Source organism: Callorhinus ursinus, unplaced genomic scaffold (assembly GCF_003265705.2).
Source record: "Callorhinus ursinus isolate GAN/ISIS: 27379988/994484 unplaced genomic scaffold, GSC_fseal_2.0 scaffold18, whole genome shotgun sequence".
Lineage (NCBI taxonomy): Eukaryota > Metazoa > Chordata > Mammalia > Carnivora > Otariidae > Callorhinus > Callorhinus ursinus.
This window is the reverse complement of record NW_027397080.1, coordinates 13,530,758-13,544,272: the sequence shown is the minus strand read 5'-3', so window position 1 is coordinate 13,544,272 and position 13,515 is coordinate 13,530,758. Positions and strand designations below refer to the sequence as shown.

Genomic DNA, 13,515 nt, shown 5'->3' with positions numbered 1-13,515 from the left:
AAATAAATTAAATTAAAATAATTAAAAATTTTTTTAAAAAATTTTAAATAACTTCAGTATCTGTATTTTGGGAGGAACACATATTAGGCATTTTTTTAATCCTCCCCCAAAACATCAATTTTTATACAGCTTACCAAGATGAGATTTTTACCATCAATCATTTTACAAGTATTGGCTTCATTTACTCTAAGGAAACATGCTTTGGAGAGGAAGCCAGGTCAGAATCCCAAAATCCATCATATGTGATCTTGGGCGAATTAATTCATATATCTCAGCCTATTTCTTTATCTGGATAATAGATCCATCCTGATAGAGTTATTGATGAGACAATGCATGCAGACCCCTTAGAACCTATGGAATACATGGTGAGCAAATGGTAGTTATTATTACTCTATGAATAAATAACGAGGAATGCAGAAGGAAGAGTAACACTGCATTACTGCTGGAATATACTTTGGTTATCTACATATGCCTACATCTAGGTCTGAGGAATTATATATGGATACCAAAAAAATAACATTTCTAACAAAAAAAAGAAGAGTGAGGTTTGGAAACCTTGTGGAGGAAAAGGCATTTTTGGAAGGGAAAAATGACTTAAAAATATTATTGTCGTCATTTAAATAAAATCAACTTTCTAACTCAATTCTGTTCACTATTCTTCAATTAGACTTAAGGCTTTAGAGATTATAAAGTATTGTGTACAAAACAGCAAACGGCATTCCTTTATTTTGTATAATTAATTTTTAAAATCCGGGATTAGATTTTTGGTAGAGTGGACCAGGCTAAAACCACAAGATAAACATAGTTTCCCCTCTATACTTAGTATCTGATTCACCTGTTAACTTTCTGTTCAAATTTTGCTCCAAAAGCTAAATGAGAAAAATCTCTTCCCCAATAACCATATAAGGTTTATTGCTGTGCACTATTTTAATGATATTAGGCAGGTACAGGAGACATAAAGCCACCTACCTATCTTCTCTTAAAGCTCTAGGGGAAAAACAAGAACAGGTCCAAAACCCATAATCCAAGATGACAGGACACTGGGACTCCAACCACAAGATGATTCAGAAAGTTGGAAACAAAATCTTGTAACAGAGGAAGCAAGACTCTCAAAACCAAAACCACCAAAAGAGTTTAACTAATGCCTAACCACAAAGGCAGTCAATGAATATTTACTACAAATCAGGCGAAGAATTACCTTAATTTTGAATCCTCAGAACCTAGCACAGTGCCTAGATCAAAGAATATTTGCTAAATCAAAGAAAAAAATGTATTTAATGACTGGTATAAAAGAGAATCCAGAATACAGCTATTCTCCCTCCTTCAAAACATTAAAACAGATGTGGAAGCTATTAAATATTGGATTTGCAAAAAATAAAACAGAAGAAAAAAACCTACAGTTACTCTCCAGAACAAGAGAACCACAAGCATATGCCACCAGCTTGAGAACCTAGCATACCTCTATTAATTCAAACTATATGTTCTACCTTATCACCAATACATTCTTATTGTCAACAACTAGAATCACCAGAAGTCGGTTGTACTTTATACTCCCATTTCTTTTAGATTTATGGCACTCTTCCCTATCCAAGTTTGGGTGACAGTAAATTTTGTTCTTGCAAATTTTAAACATTATAAACAAACCAAAATTCTTGTTCTGTAATTCTGTGTAGGTAAGGGAGGACTGACTGAGGCCTCTACCTTCTGGAATTATTTCACCAGAAACCTAACAGTTTCCTCTTCATAATGGAGCTCTAAACAACCTCCTCAGAAAACGGCACTACTCTAAAAATAGGTTATCAACATGTTCTGATTAGCGGCCAATCTAAGACTCCCTTCCACTGTAAAAAGAACCTAGCAACTGGATAATGAGGCAAAAGTAAGGACATCTGATGTATATAAAATTATTTTGTAAAATTTTAAAGCCTCAATTTACAACTGACTGGTTAATATAATCATTAATAATTTGTGCTCATGTTTTGGTTGCTTTGTTTTGTTTTTAAGACATTAGGGTAAGGTTAACATTCTTCCTATAATGAGATCATTTTGGTAAAATTCTGCAATATCCCACTTCTATCATGAGGATGGCAACAAGGAAAAGCAAGCACATACTTCTGGAGACTAAATTCAGACACATCTGATGAAAGACAGCTCCAAACTTCCCTTAAAAACAGTCCCACTTTTCTGACACACCAGTTCACTTACCTCTCCCATCGCTCTTCCCTCCAGAGCAAGTGCTTGAAAATCATGATTCAGTTCATCCATAGAACGTACCTATCATTCAAAATAGAGAAGGGGAAAATTTCAAGTTAGTATCTTGAATTTCACATACACATTAAACACAACTGAAAGGCTTTTCTATGTTTACTTTCAGATACTAACAAAGACAGTAACAACAATCAAGTGACTGACATTAAATACTCACTTACCTTTAATCATCAGGGTTCAAAGCCAATGACCCCTGTTTTCTCCCCTCCCGTTCCCTTTTTTTTTCAAAACATGAAAAACACATAATCCAGGAAAAGGATATTCCATCACAAGAGAACTGTTAACTATTTCATACATTTTTTTTTTACTATTTCATACATTTTAATTTAAGAAGTAAAGATCAATAATCTGAAGGGCAATGACATATGATCAGTGACCTGAACATGGCTACAGACTAAAAAGGCCACGTGCTTGCCCCCAACTGCCAACAGCAAGTAGAAACCAGGGGACTTATTTGATGTGACCCAGCTATTCTTTGATAAACCTCAGGGAAAGGTACTACAAACTATATAACGGAGTGCCCCAACATTTCTCCATGTTGGAAGATTTCTGGGGGCTCCTGGGATCTCAACTCCAGGAGAAAAAAAAACAGCACGTATCACAAGAATCCCTTCAAACTTCACCCATCATTAAATGTACTACCCACATCATAACAATCTTTCCAGACTTCAATTAACTCATCTCTAAGGTCATTGCTACAAGATAAGGTTAGATCAAGGATGAAGTGTGAAATAGTTCATTCAAAGCAATCATAATTCAAAAACCTGTGTTGTCCAATATTCTATAGTGCTCTCAGTTATGAGAGGCAAGCCATCGCTGCTGCCTGAGGCTGGAGGACAGCCCCTTGTTTATTCAAGAGGAAGTCTCCTCTACCTACCGGCAGCCGAGTGCCTGAAGCAGCAATCTCCCAAACCCCCTCATCTGACCATCACTACCTCCCGGGGTAGGTATACAACTGCCAGCAGTGGGTACATACAAAGAAGGAGGTGAGGCTAAGGCCAGGCAGGGAGAGGGAGGAGTGCGGAGAGCATGACCTGGAATACAGGTAAGAGAACCAATTCAAGGATTTTATTAACAGCTTCCTATTTATCACCCAAAAATCTTAATTTGACTGAACTGACACTACATAAAAATACAGTCGCACTGCTGTTTTAAATCATGTATTTTCAAAACCCAGAGCTGATATATGCCACAAAATGACACATTGTGTCACTAAGACAAAACAGCTTTGGGATGCCTGCTAAAAATGTAAATTTATAAAATGCAAAATGAAGCTAAAATTCAGCCCAATGAGAACAAAGAGACATAGAGACAAAGCTTTTTATTGTGGTAAAACCACTTCAAAGGGCCTTGAAACAGAAGCAATGAACACGTTACAAGGCGTTTCCATTATTTCAGTAACACACAGAAGGAGCTCCGGAACCGCAGGTAGTAAAGGTAAGGGGGGGCCGGGGAGGGAGCGAGGACAGGGTACTGGCTGGAAAACTACTAATGTCAGATGAAATGACTGTGAACCTGCAGACCAGAATTAACATTTACAAAGCATGTATATCAAATGCGTAAAAACTCTCTATCTAGCTCTTTCTGTGCAATCTAATCGTATGTTTAACTAGAGCTAGGCATTTCTTGAAAATCCAAAAATCTACAAAGAGCTTTAACCAAAAATGTTGGAAATTCTATTTATATTCCCCAAGGAAAAAGTAGGAGTAGTAAGGGAAGGTACAGAACATGCAGTATGCATATTCAGGTCATCATCACAAACACATCGTCACAGCTATCGTTCCCATTTAAAAGATGGGAGGGGCGCCTGGAGTCAGTTAAGCATCTGTACCCTTGGTTTGGGTTCGGTCAGGATCTCAGGGTTGTGAGATGGAGCCCTGCATCAGGCTCTGTGCTCAGCAGGGAGTCTGCTCAAGATTTTTCTCTCTCTCCCTCTCCCTCTGTCCCTCCCCTCGCTCTCTCTCTCCCTCTAGAAATAAATAAAATCTTAAAAAAAAAAATATGAGAAAACTAAGCCTCCAAGAAATGCCCTTCCCAACTATTGTTAAGAGGGAAGAGCACTTAAATGGCACTGCCAGAATCTAAATCCAGGTCTTCCAATTCATAATGCAATGTCCTTCCTATGTAACCATGCTGCCTCCAAGGCAGCCACAGGAAGTTACCACCCGCAGATCACAGAGACCTCCCCTTTCTGCTTGGGTTTTGAGGAGTTTGCTCTCTCGGTCTTTTTGCCTTCGCTTTCCCCAGTCTCCTCCCCCCGCCTTCAAAGTCAGCCCATCCTGCCCTTGGAGCAATTTGCATTCCTTTCTATATGATCTTCCCATCTATCACATCTCTCTCACTCCCTCTCTCTCACTTCCTAATTTCCTAGCTTGCTCAGGTCTTCTTTCTCCCTCTCTTCAACTCTCCTCTCCTGCAGCCCTCTGTCTTTTCCAGGGGTCTCCCTCTGCCTCCCCTACAGGAGGAACACTCTTCCTCTTCCCTCGGTGTACTCCCTCCTAACTCCTGTAGACACTGGTGAGAAGGAGCCTCACTCTTCAAAGTTTGCAGTGCTAGTCCAGAAACTCCATTATAAACCAATTGCCCACAGGTGACTAGACCAGATAAACCAAATCATTCTCACAAAAATGTTTTTAACTAGTCAGGAACTTACTGTTTACAACAGGAGCTACACCTGGTATGGTCATCGACACCAGACCGACTCTGCACACAAATTCTTCCTAAGAAACAAAACTAATGACCAAAGGAAGATGGTTCAGGAATCCAGAGAAATCAAAGAACAGAAATACTTTAGGCAGGTAACAAAGAAGCCCATTCTATCATAAAGGAGAAAAGGTGGCTGTAAATTATAATCAGAGCAAATGCTCCCATCACAACAGAACACTCTCCCACTTCTCGTGCTCTACCTTCCCCTTCTCTAGAATTTAATTTGAGTGCCAGGTTATTGTTAATTTCTAGCATTACTTACTAATTCCTTTTCCATTTTTGCTAAATGTAAGACGTCCTTCATTCCACTAACTGATCTTCCCTATCTCCTCTGGTTTCACCAATCTATTTTCTAGTTTTCCTCTTTGGGCTATTTGCCAGTAACATGTAACTTTCTCATAACCATCCAAAACTTTCTCAACACTGCTGCCCCTCCCCACAAAGGCATCTCCTGCTCCCTCTACTAAAGAGGCAAAGCAAGATAAGGACTTTACTGCCTGACCTACCTACCTAGCTTCATCCCACCACAGATATCATCAATACACATACCCTATGCTTCTGAGTTTCCCTTCCACTCCCCAGATCCCAGAACTTTCTTCTGAAAGCCTCAACAGCTGCCTCCTCCTCTCAGGAATCCTGTCCTAACTAGAGCTATAAATGCAGCAAATTAAGTTGCATGTTTTACCACACAGGAAGTTATAAAATCAAAAGAGAAATCCAGAACTATATATCACACTTGGAAAATTAAAAATTAAGCAAAAGTAGCACCTTACAAATCTTTATTTTAAAATAATCACATTCTAAAGTACCTGCCCTTTCCGATGAGGGAGCAGAAGGCTAGCTGAGGACAAAGCATAAGCCTACACCCTGCAACCTCTCCCTACCTCCCCACTCCTGGGTGGGACACGTGTGACATTCTTCCAGGAAGCTCCCAACTATCTTAATGTTAATACCTTGCGAGAGGGAAAAACAACCTTAACTTGACAATGGCAAGGCCTCTGGTATGTTGTATCTTTTTTTTTTAATATTTTATTTATTTATTGAGAGAGAGCATGAGTACAAGCAGGGGGAGCGGCAAAAGCAGGCTCCCCACTGAGCAGGGAGCCCAATGTAGGTATCTTGTAGGTCGGCCCTCTTTAGCATATGAAAGTTCTTTTGAAACCTTCCTTTTCCTGGGGCACCTGGGTGGCTCAGTCATTAAGCGTCTGCCTTCGGCTCAGGTCATGATCTCAGGGTCCTGGGATAGAGCCCCATGTTGGACTCCCTGCTCTGTGGGAAGCCTGCTTCTCCCTCTCCCACTCCCCCTGCTTGTGTTCCCTCTTTCGCTATGTCTCTGTCAAATAAATAAATAAGATCTTAAAAAAAAAAAAAGAAACCTTCCTTTTCCTTACTTCCCCCAACTCCTGAGTATATTTATAATCACCACTCCTCAAGATCCCGGTGCAGCTCTTTCTGCCGACCGGTCCCGTCCCCTTGCTTTAATAAACAACCATTTTGCACCAAAGAGGTCTCAATAAGTCGTGGGTTCCAGACCTCACCCCACGGAACCTCACCTATATTCCAAAATATATCCTCACCACATCATATGGCACCTGAACGTGGGGCTTTGAGTCTTCACATCTGAACTCAGCTTCGGTGCAAACTTGGTGAATACTTTCTTTCTTCTTCCTTTACTCTCATTTCAGGGGCCCTTCAAGGAGTACAGTCTTACAGAAACACTTTCATGTCCATTGCTCAGGCTCCAATCCTCTAGCCCATGGCTACTTATGGGGAGGAGAAAGCCTGGCTAGAAGTTAGTACCTTGGCCAGGACGGTAATAAGACCCAGAAACTTGGGGCGCCGATGTGGCTCAGACGGTTAAGCGTCTGCCTTCAGCTCAGGTTATGGTCTCAGGATCTCAGGGTCCTGGGATCCAGCCCCTCACTGGGGCTCCCTGCTCAGTGGGGAGTCTGCTTCTCCCTCTTCCTCTGCCTGCCCTGCTTATGCTCTCTCTCTTCAAATAAATAAATTAGGGACGCCTGGGTGGCTCAGTTGGTTAAGCGACTGCCTTCGGCTCAGGTCATGATCCCGGAGTCCCGGGATCGAGTCCCACATCGGGCTCCCTGCTCAGCAGGGAGTCTGCTTCTCCCTCTGACCTTTCCGCCTCTCATGTGTTCTCTCTCTCTCTCTCATTCTCGTTCTCTCAAATAATAAATAAAAAATCTTCCAAATAAATAAATTAAAAACAAAAAAGACCCAGAAACTCGATGCCCCTCTTTATTCCTGTTCTTATACAAAGTTGTCTGTCTTGGGTACAGGACAGCCACCTAAGTGACTAGCACGGCTGCCAATCTTAAGATTCCCATGTGAGAAACGTTTCCTCCTGATTGATCTAATGTGATTCCCTTCACATCCCTGGTCTAGCCACTTCTGGCCATGGGACCTCCACTAGGAGCTGGCTGAAACCAGTACCTTATGGAATTAAAATCCAACCGGGGACCGTTTCCTGGGGAAGCTGGCTCTGAGGACCACGTGTGTTGCAATATCACTTAGAATCATGACGGATTTCTAGCTTTACTGTTTTCTGTCAATGTCCTCTACTAACTACTTAAGCTACAAAATTACATCAGTAATTTCCCCTTGTAAAACTTTTCTAGTGTTCTCCATGGGTGAAAAACAGCAGGTTCTTCAAGGCACGGTATTTCAGTCCATATGCCAGGAACCCGTATGTAGCCTAGGATGCACCTGGGAAGCGGAGAGGAGGGCAGGCCTCCCTCCTACAGGGGCCTTTTACCTGCTGCGTTGATCATAGCGATTTTGTTTAGGGACACCTCGGGTTGCTTTTTTTTTTCTTTTAAGATTTTATTAATTTATTTGAGAGAGAGAGAATGAGAGACAGAGAGGAAGATCAGAGGGAGAAGCCGACTCCCCGCTGAGCAGGGAGCCCGATGCGGGACTCGATTCCGGGACTCCAGGATCATGACCCGAGCCGAAGGCAGTCGCTTAACCAACTGAGCCACCCAGGCGCCCTTGGGTTGCTTTGACACCAGGAACCTTTGACATACACATCCTGTGCGTGGGACGCCAGCGGGGGCCGCAGTTTCTAGGTAATGGACATTCTCTTTTCTTCAGTTCCCAAGGACTCTCCCTTGGGATGCCTTTTTAACCCACTGGACACAATTCGGATTTGCAAAACTTAGGAAAGGTCTGAGCTCCGGTAACACTGCGTGGCCTCAGTGGGATCTATTCAACCAGGTCTCTGGTTCAGATCTCTGCAGGAAATAGGGCAAATGGACCTAGGTGCTACCTTCATTGCTCATACTTAGGCCTTCATTGCTCTACACCAGGACCCTGACCTAAGGGCCTCTTGCAAAATGTGTGTGCCCAAATGCGTCAGCTTGTAAACTCCCCGGACATTTTGGGTGATAATTATCTAAATAGGCCTCTGAGTAAACTCACACCATCCCAAAGGGGACTCTTGACTATCTCTCTCACTGTTCTTCCTAATAGATGTGGGAGCTTCTCCCTCATTTCCTGGGTGAATGGCTATAACTGGAGCCATCTGTGGTTAGTCTACCTAGGGACGAGGACTTTAAGGAATATTCCCAAGCAGCTGCCGAAACTCCCTTTGTTTCAGGGGAATTCCCTGTCTTCTCTGGCCCAACATGGACTGCCTATTCCCCCTTATTGGCAGGAAAACATGGCATGTGCTCCTCTGGAGCTGATGAAATCAAGAACTGGGAACCCTTTCTCTGTCTCCTGGCAACACTTTGCCTCTCCGGTCTCCCTCTCCCCCTCCTCCTCTCCGCACCACCTTGGGTGTGGCCTGCATAACTGGCTTCTAGACTATCCTCAGTGCCTCAGGCACCATGGCTCCTCCTTTACAGTCTAGGAGCAAGAATCAAGAGGGAGCAGAAGGCTAGCTGAGGACAAAGCATAAGCTGACACCCTGCAACCTCTCCCCCACCCGCCACTCCTGGGTGGGATATGTGTGACATTTCTTCCAGGAAGCGCCGAACTATCTTAATGTTAATACTTTGCTAGAGAGGAAAACAACCTTAACTTGACAATGGCAAGGCCTCGGGTATCTTGCAGGTATCTTGTACGTCGGTCCTCTTTAGCATATGAAAGTTCTTTTGAAACCTCCCTTTTCCTTACATAATCAGCCACTCCTCCAAACCCCAGGACAGCAGCTCTTCCTGCTCACAGTCCACTCCCTGTGCTTTAATAAACCATCCTTTTGCACCAAAGATGTCTCAAGAATTCTTGGTCGTCGGCTCCGGACCTCACCCCACCGAATTTCACCTATATTCCAAAACCCCATCAAGAAGAGCACCCCCCTGGACTTAACACCACCCACTCCAGATTTCCCCACCAGGTAAAAAATGGGAAAATGGTGTGGCCAAGGTAGAATATTCAGTATTTAAACTAATTTTAAGTTTGTTGGTTTAATTAGGATAGACATGTCTTTAAAAAATCAGCATTAAATGTAAAACTTTTATTCTACTGAGGTTTGCTGAAGGTCAAATTCATGTTAAGTCTGTTGCAATTTGTTAGCAAAAAGATGACTTAAAATGATGGTTAAAAGTTTTCATGGGTAACTGTTAAGATAGCTTTCAAAGTCTTCAGCAACCTGAAACTTTAGAAAAGTTTTCTTTGGGCGCCTGGGTGGCTCAGTCGTTAAGCGTCGTCTTTCTGCCTTCGGCTCAGGTCATGATCCCAGGATCCTGGGATCAAGCCCCACTTTGGGCTCCCTCGGCAGGAGGTCTGCTTCTCCCTCTCCCATTGCCTGCTTGTATTCCCTCTCTCACTGTGTCTGTCAAATAAATAAAATCTTTTAAAAAAATAAAGTTCTGCTTGGGTGATAAATGTGATTGAATTCGTTGGACATCTAGGTCTTTTCCAAATAGGATAAAAAGTGCTAAAGCATTAATTACTGAATGTAGGTTTGCGCTTTTGACTTCTTATTGCAAAGAAACAAAGGATATTTGGGTCTGTTGGTAAACATGCTTTGTGCTTAACTGATTCACAAATTTGCCATCTAAAATTTTGGTGTTGGGGCGCCTGGGTGGCTAGTCGTTAAGCGTCTGCCTTCAGCTCAGGTCATGATCCCAGGGTCCTGGGATCGAGCCTCACACAAGGCTCCCTGCTCAGCAGGAAGCCTGCTTCTCCCTCTCCTGCTCACCCTGTTTGTGCTCGCTCTCTGTCAAATAAATAAAAATCCCTAAAAAAATAAAATGTTTATAAAGTTTTGGTGTTAACAGTTCACAGTTGGTTACTACTTAAGTTTTCACTGGGGACTTAGATTTCTAGGAGTGCAAAATTCTGCTAAATGTAATGAAAACTGATGGGAATAAGGGAAACAACTCTGTTATGTAGAAAAGTAGGAGATATATAAGAAAGATATATAAGGAATAGGAATGCATTTTTGTTTAAGGTAAAAGAAGGTAATTTTGTCCTGAATAAGATGCTTGTTTGGAAAGAAATGGCTTGGGACAAAATCTGAATGCAAAAGAAAGTTGCAGAAGATTTGTGATGGGAAATCTTTGGAAAGGAATTTTAGGTGTGGTCAGAAAGCTGAAAATAAAGGGATTTTTCAAAGTACAGTGGCGTAAGATTAAAATTCTCTCTGTTCAAAAGACAAGTTTTCTTGGAATCTTTGATCTGCTCTTAATAGGAAAATGTAAAAGATTTTTTTCTCTTTTGTCTGCCCAGAAACCCAGTTTCTATGTTTGCCTTTATCAGGTCTTTGATCCCTAATCCTATTTAGGCATGTGCTTTAAAAACTTTCTAAGGTTTTAACAAACTTCCCCAAGATTTAAATCATGAACAGTCTAATCAGGCTTGTCCGGTATGTGACCTTATGGTAGAAGATCACCATCACTCAGTGCTTTGATTACTGAAGTGTCGTGTGTCACAGCCTTGCCAGTCATACTGTAACCTCTCCAGATTTTTTAACCATGTCCATTTCTGAGTTTTTGTCATTTATAGTTACTATTCTTCTCTTGTAAAATGTTTCATCTTCAAGGAGATACATATAAAGGACTTTCAGGGACAAACACAGGTATTCAATATAAAATCCTAAAACCATTGAAATGGGTAAGAATTTCCAGAAGGAACAAAAGATGCATTTAAATTAAGCAAGAATTAGTAACATGGGACTAAATGAACTAAAAGATTATTACCGTTTTGTGACTCTAGATGTTAACTCTTTTAGATTAAGGAAACTAATAAGATACCTATGACTTACAAGAGTATAATAGTCATTTGTAGACAAACTGAAGCATTTAACTTCTATGTGAACCCTCTGTTCAGTTCAGTATTCTTTCTTCCATGGCAATTATAGTCATATCCATAAGTTCAATAAGAATCTGTTTCTCCTTGTGACAGGACACACTTGGAAAATACTGGTTATTTTACTGGAATGTCCTATTTGAGAAAGACATGCACAGACTCAGATATGACTGAACCGCTTTAAGGAATAAGGTTGACTTTATGAAACCTGGAGCCATAAAGCCACTTGGAAATGTTGGACTGATACCTTGCTTACAGAGCTCCCAACAGCCTCACCAGCTGAGTAAGGAATGTCACTTACTGGCAGGTGCGGGAACCTCAGGATATATTGGGGACCTCGAGAAGAGGAATCTGCCCACATCTACAGGTATTACAGGCATGTCTGATGGCAAGTACGTGGCTTGGCTTCTAGCCTGAGGCACTACTAAAAGTTCAACCTAGAGATTCCTTAGAAAAGTTCCAGCAAAGCAGATTCTAAAAAATCTATATGATCATTCTTGCTGAGTTTATGTAAATAATTAGGCCAGGTTTGTTAATTGGGACTTGTTTCACAAAGATTAGTCTTGATTTGGCTATCTCTGAAAATGAGGGTGGTTTGTTTTTTTTTTTTTACTCATGGGGGCAGGGCATAAGGAACAGCAGGCTCCCTGCAGAGCAGAGAGCCTGATGCAGGATTCATCCCAAGACCCTGGGATACCTGAGCTGAAGGCAGACGCTTAACCGACTGAGCGACCCAGGCACTCCTTAGAAAAATTTGTTTTGATAACCAACCTCTGTGGATGTTAAATCCTAGCTGGATGGGGCTTACATGTTGTTTGCTTGAGCCACCTCTATTGACGTACAATTGCAAACAAAGGCTTTAGCTAAGCATACAACAGCCCTCCTGGTAAAAGGCACCTCAAAGTTCACTATGGAACAGTCCAAAAGCCACCAATAGATTATGGGAGGCCTACTTACTAAACACCAGACAATGCTTATAGACATGACCGAAATATTTTAAACCCATCTACCCTTATGCCTGGAACTGGCCATGTTCTATATAGAGCATAACTTCAGAGATATTTTATTCTAGTCATCCAGATTTAAGATGCCCCTATTAAAAAATGCAAATGACAGTTGGTTTCCTGATGGCAATAGTTTCATGGAAAAAGGAATAATAAAAGCTGGGTATGCTATAGCACTCGTGCTTGGCAATTGCCAAAATCTTAATATTCATACTGACTAAATATGCTTCCCTAGTCCTCCATGCCCACAGAGCAATTTTAAAAAGGGAATTATGGCTTGATAATCAAATATGACCCTGAAATTATTACACAAATTCAAAGGATAGCCCTCCAAAACCGAATACCCCTTGATATCCTGACTGCACTTCAAAGAGGCCCAGTATTAGACAGCTGGCTCCTATGGTTATGCGACTCTTAAAAATTGTGGCCATGGCTTCCCCCAGGTGCTGCTGTACTCTGGGTTTTGCCTGGATGCACGGAGGCATTATTAAAACCATTACAAACCCAGCTAACCTTCCAAAATTAAAACAATAGTGGACATGTTCTGTGTTACATTGATATGACCACCTAGCATCCATCTTTGTTCCCTTTTTGAGACTGGAGGATGTTTGGCACAGGGAAGCTCTAATACGTACATGGTCAAAGCCCTGAATGACACTGAAAATAGCCTTTCTCTATTAAATATTAAAGGAATACAAATGCGTGAAACAGTTTTACAAAATAGAATGGCATTAGATGTTTTAAGTGTTGCACAAGGTAGAACTTGTACAATCATAAAAACAGAATGCTGTGTATGCATTCCAGATTACCAGAGAAATATTTCTGGGGTTTTTTTTTTTTGACAGAGAGAGACAGCGAGAGCAGGAACACAAGCAGGGGGAGTGGGAAGGGTTGAAGCAGGCTTCCCGCCGAGCAGGGAGCCCGATGTGGGACTCGATCCCAGGACCCTGGGATCATGACCTGAGCCGAAGGCAGACGCTTAACGACTGAGCCACCCAGGCACCCTATTTCTGGGTTTCTAACTGACATGAATACTCAAATGGTGCTTTAAATAGATCGATCTCTCTCTCTCCGTTAATGATGGGTTAATTCCTGGCTTAGAGGAAGATTATGGTCAACTATTCAGGGTCATGTATCATGAGGAATTAATCTCAGGAAACAAACTGAGGGTTGCTGGAGTGGTGGAGAGTGGGAGGGATGGGGTGGCTGGGTGATAAGACATTGGGGAGGGTATGTGCTATATGGTGAGCACTGTGAATTGTGT

At 41.8% G+C, this 13,515-nt stretch overlaps 1 protein-coding gene across 12 annotated transcripts in view; it reads right to left on the bottom strand.

Annotated features, from left to right (window-relative positions):
• Nucleotides 1–13,515, bottom strand: part of PUM1 (pumilio RNA binding family member 1) — a 138,338-nt gene that overhangs the window by 87,151 nt on the left and 37,672 nt on the right. For all 12 annotated transcript variants that reach the window (XM_073903044.1, XM_073903046.1, XM_073903050.1 and 9 more), the window contains exon 3: nucleotides 2,206–2,274. In XM_073903044.1, the coding sequence (XP_073759145.1) occupies nucleotides 2,206–2,274 (69 nt within the window). The remainder of the gene's footprint in view (nucleotides 1–2,205; nucleotides 2,275–13,515) is intronic.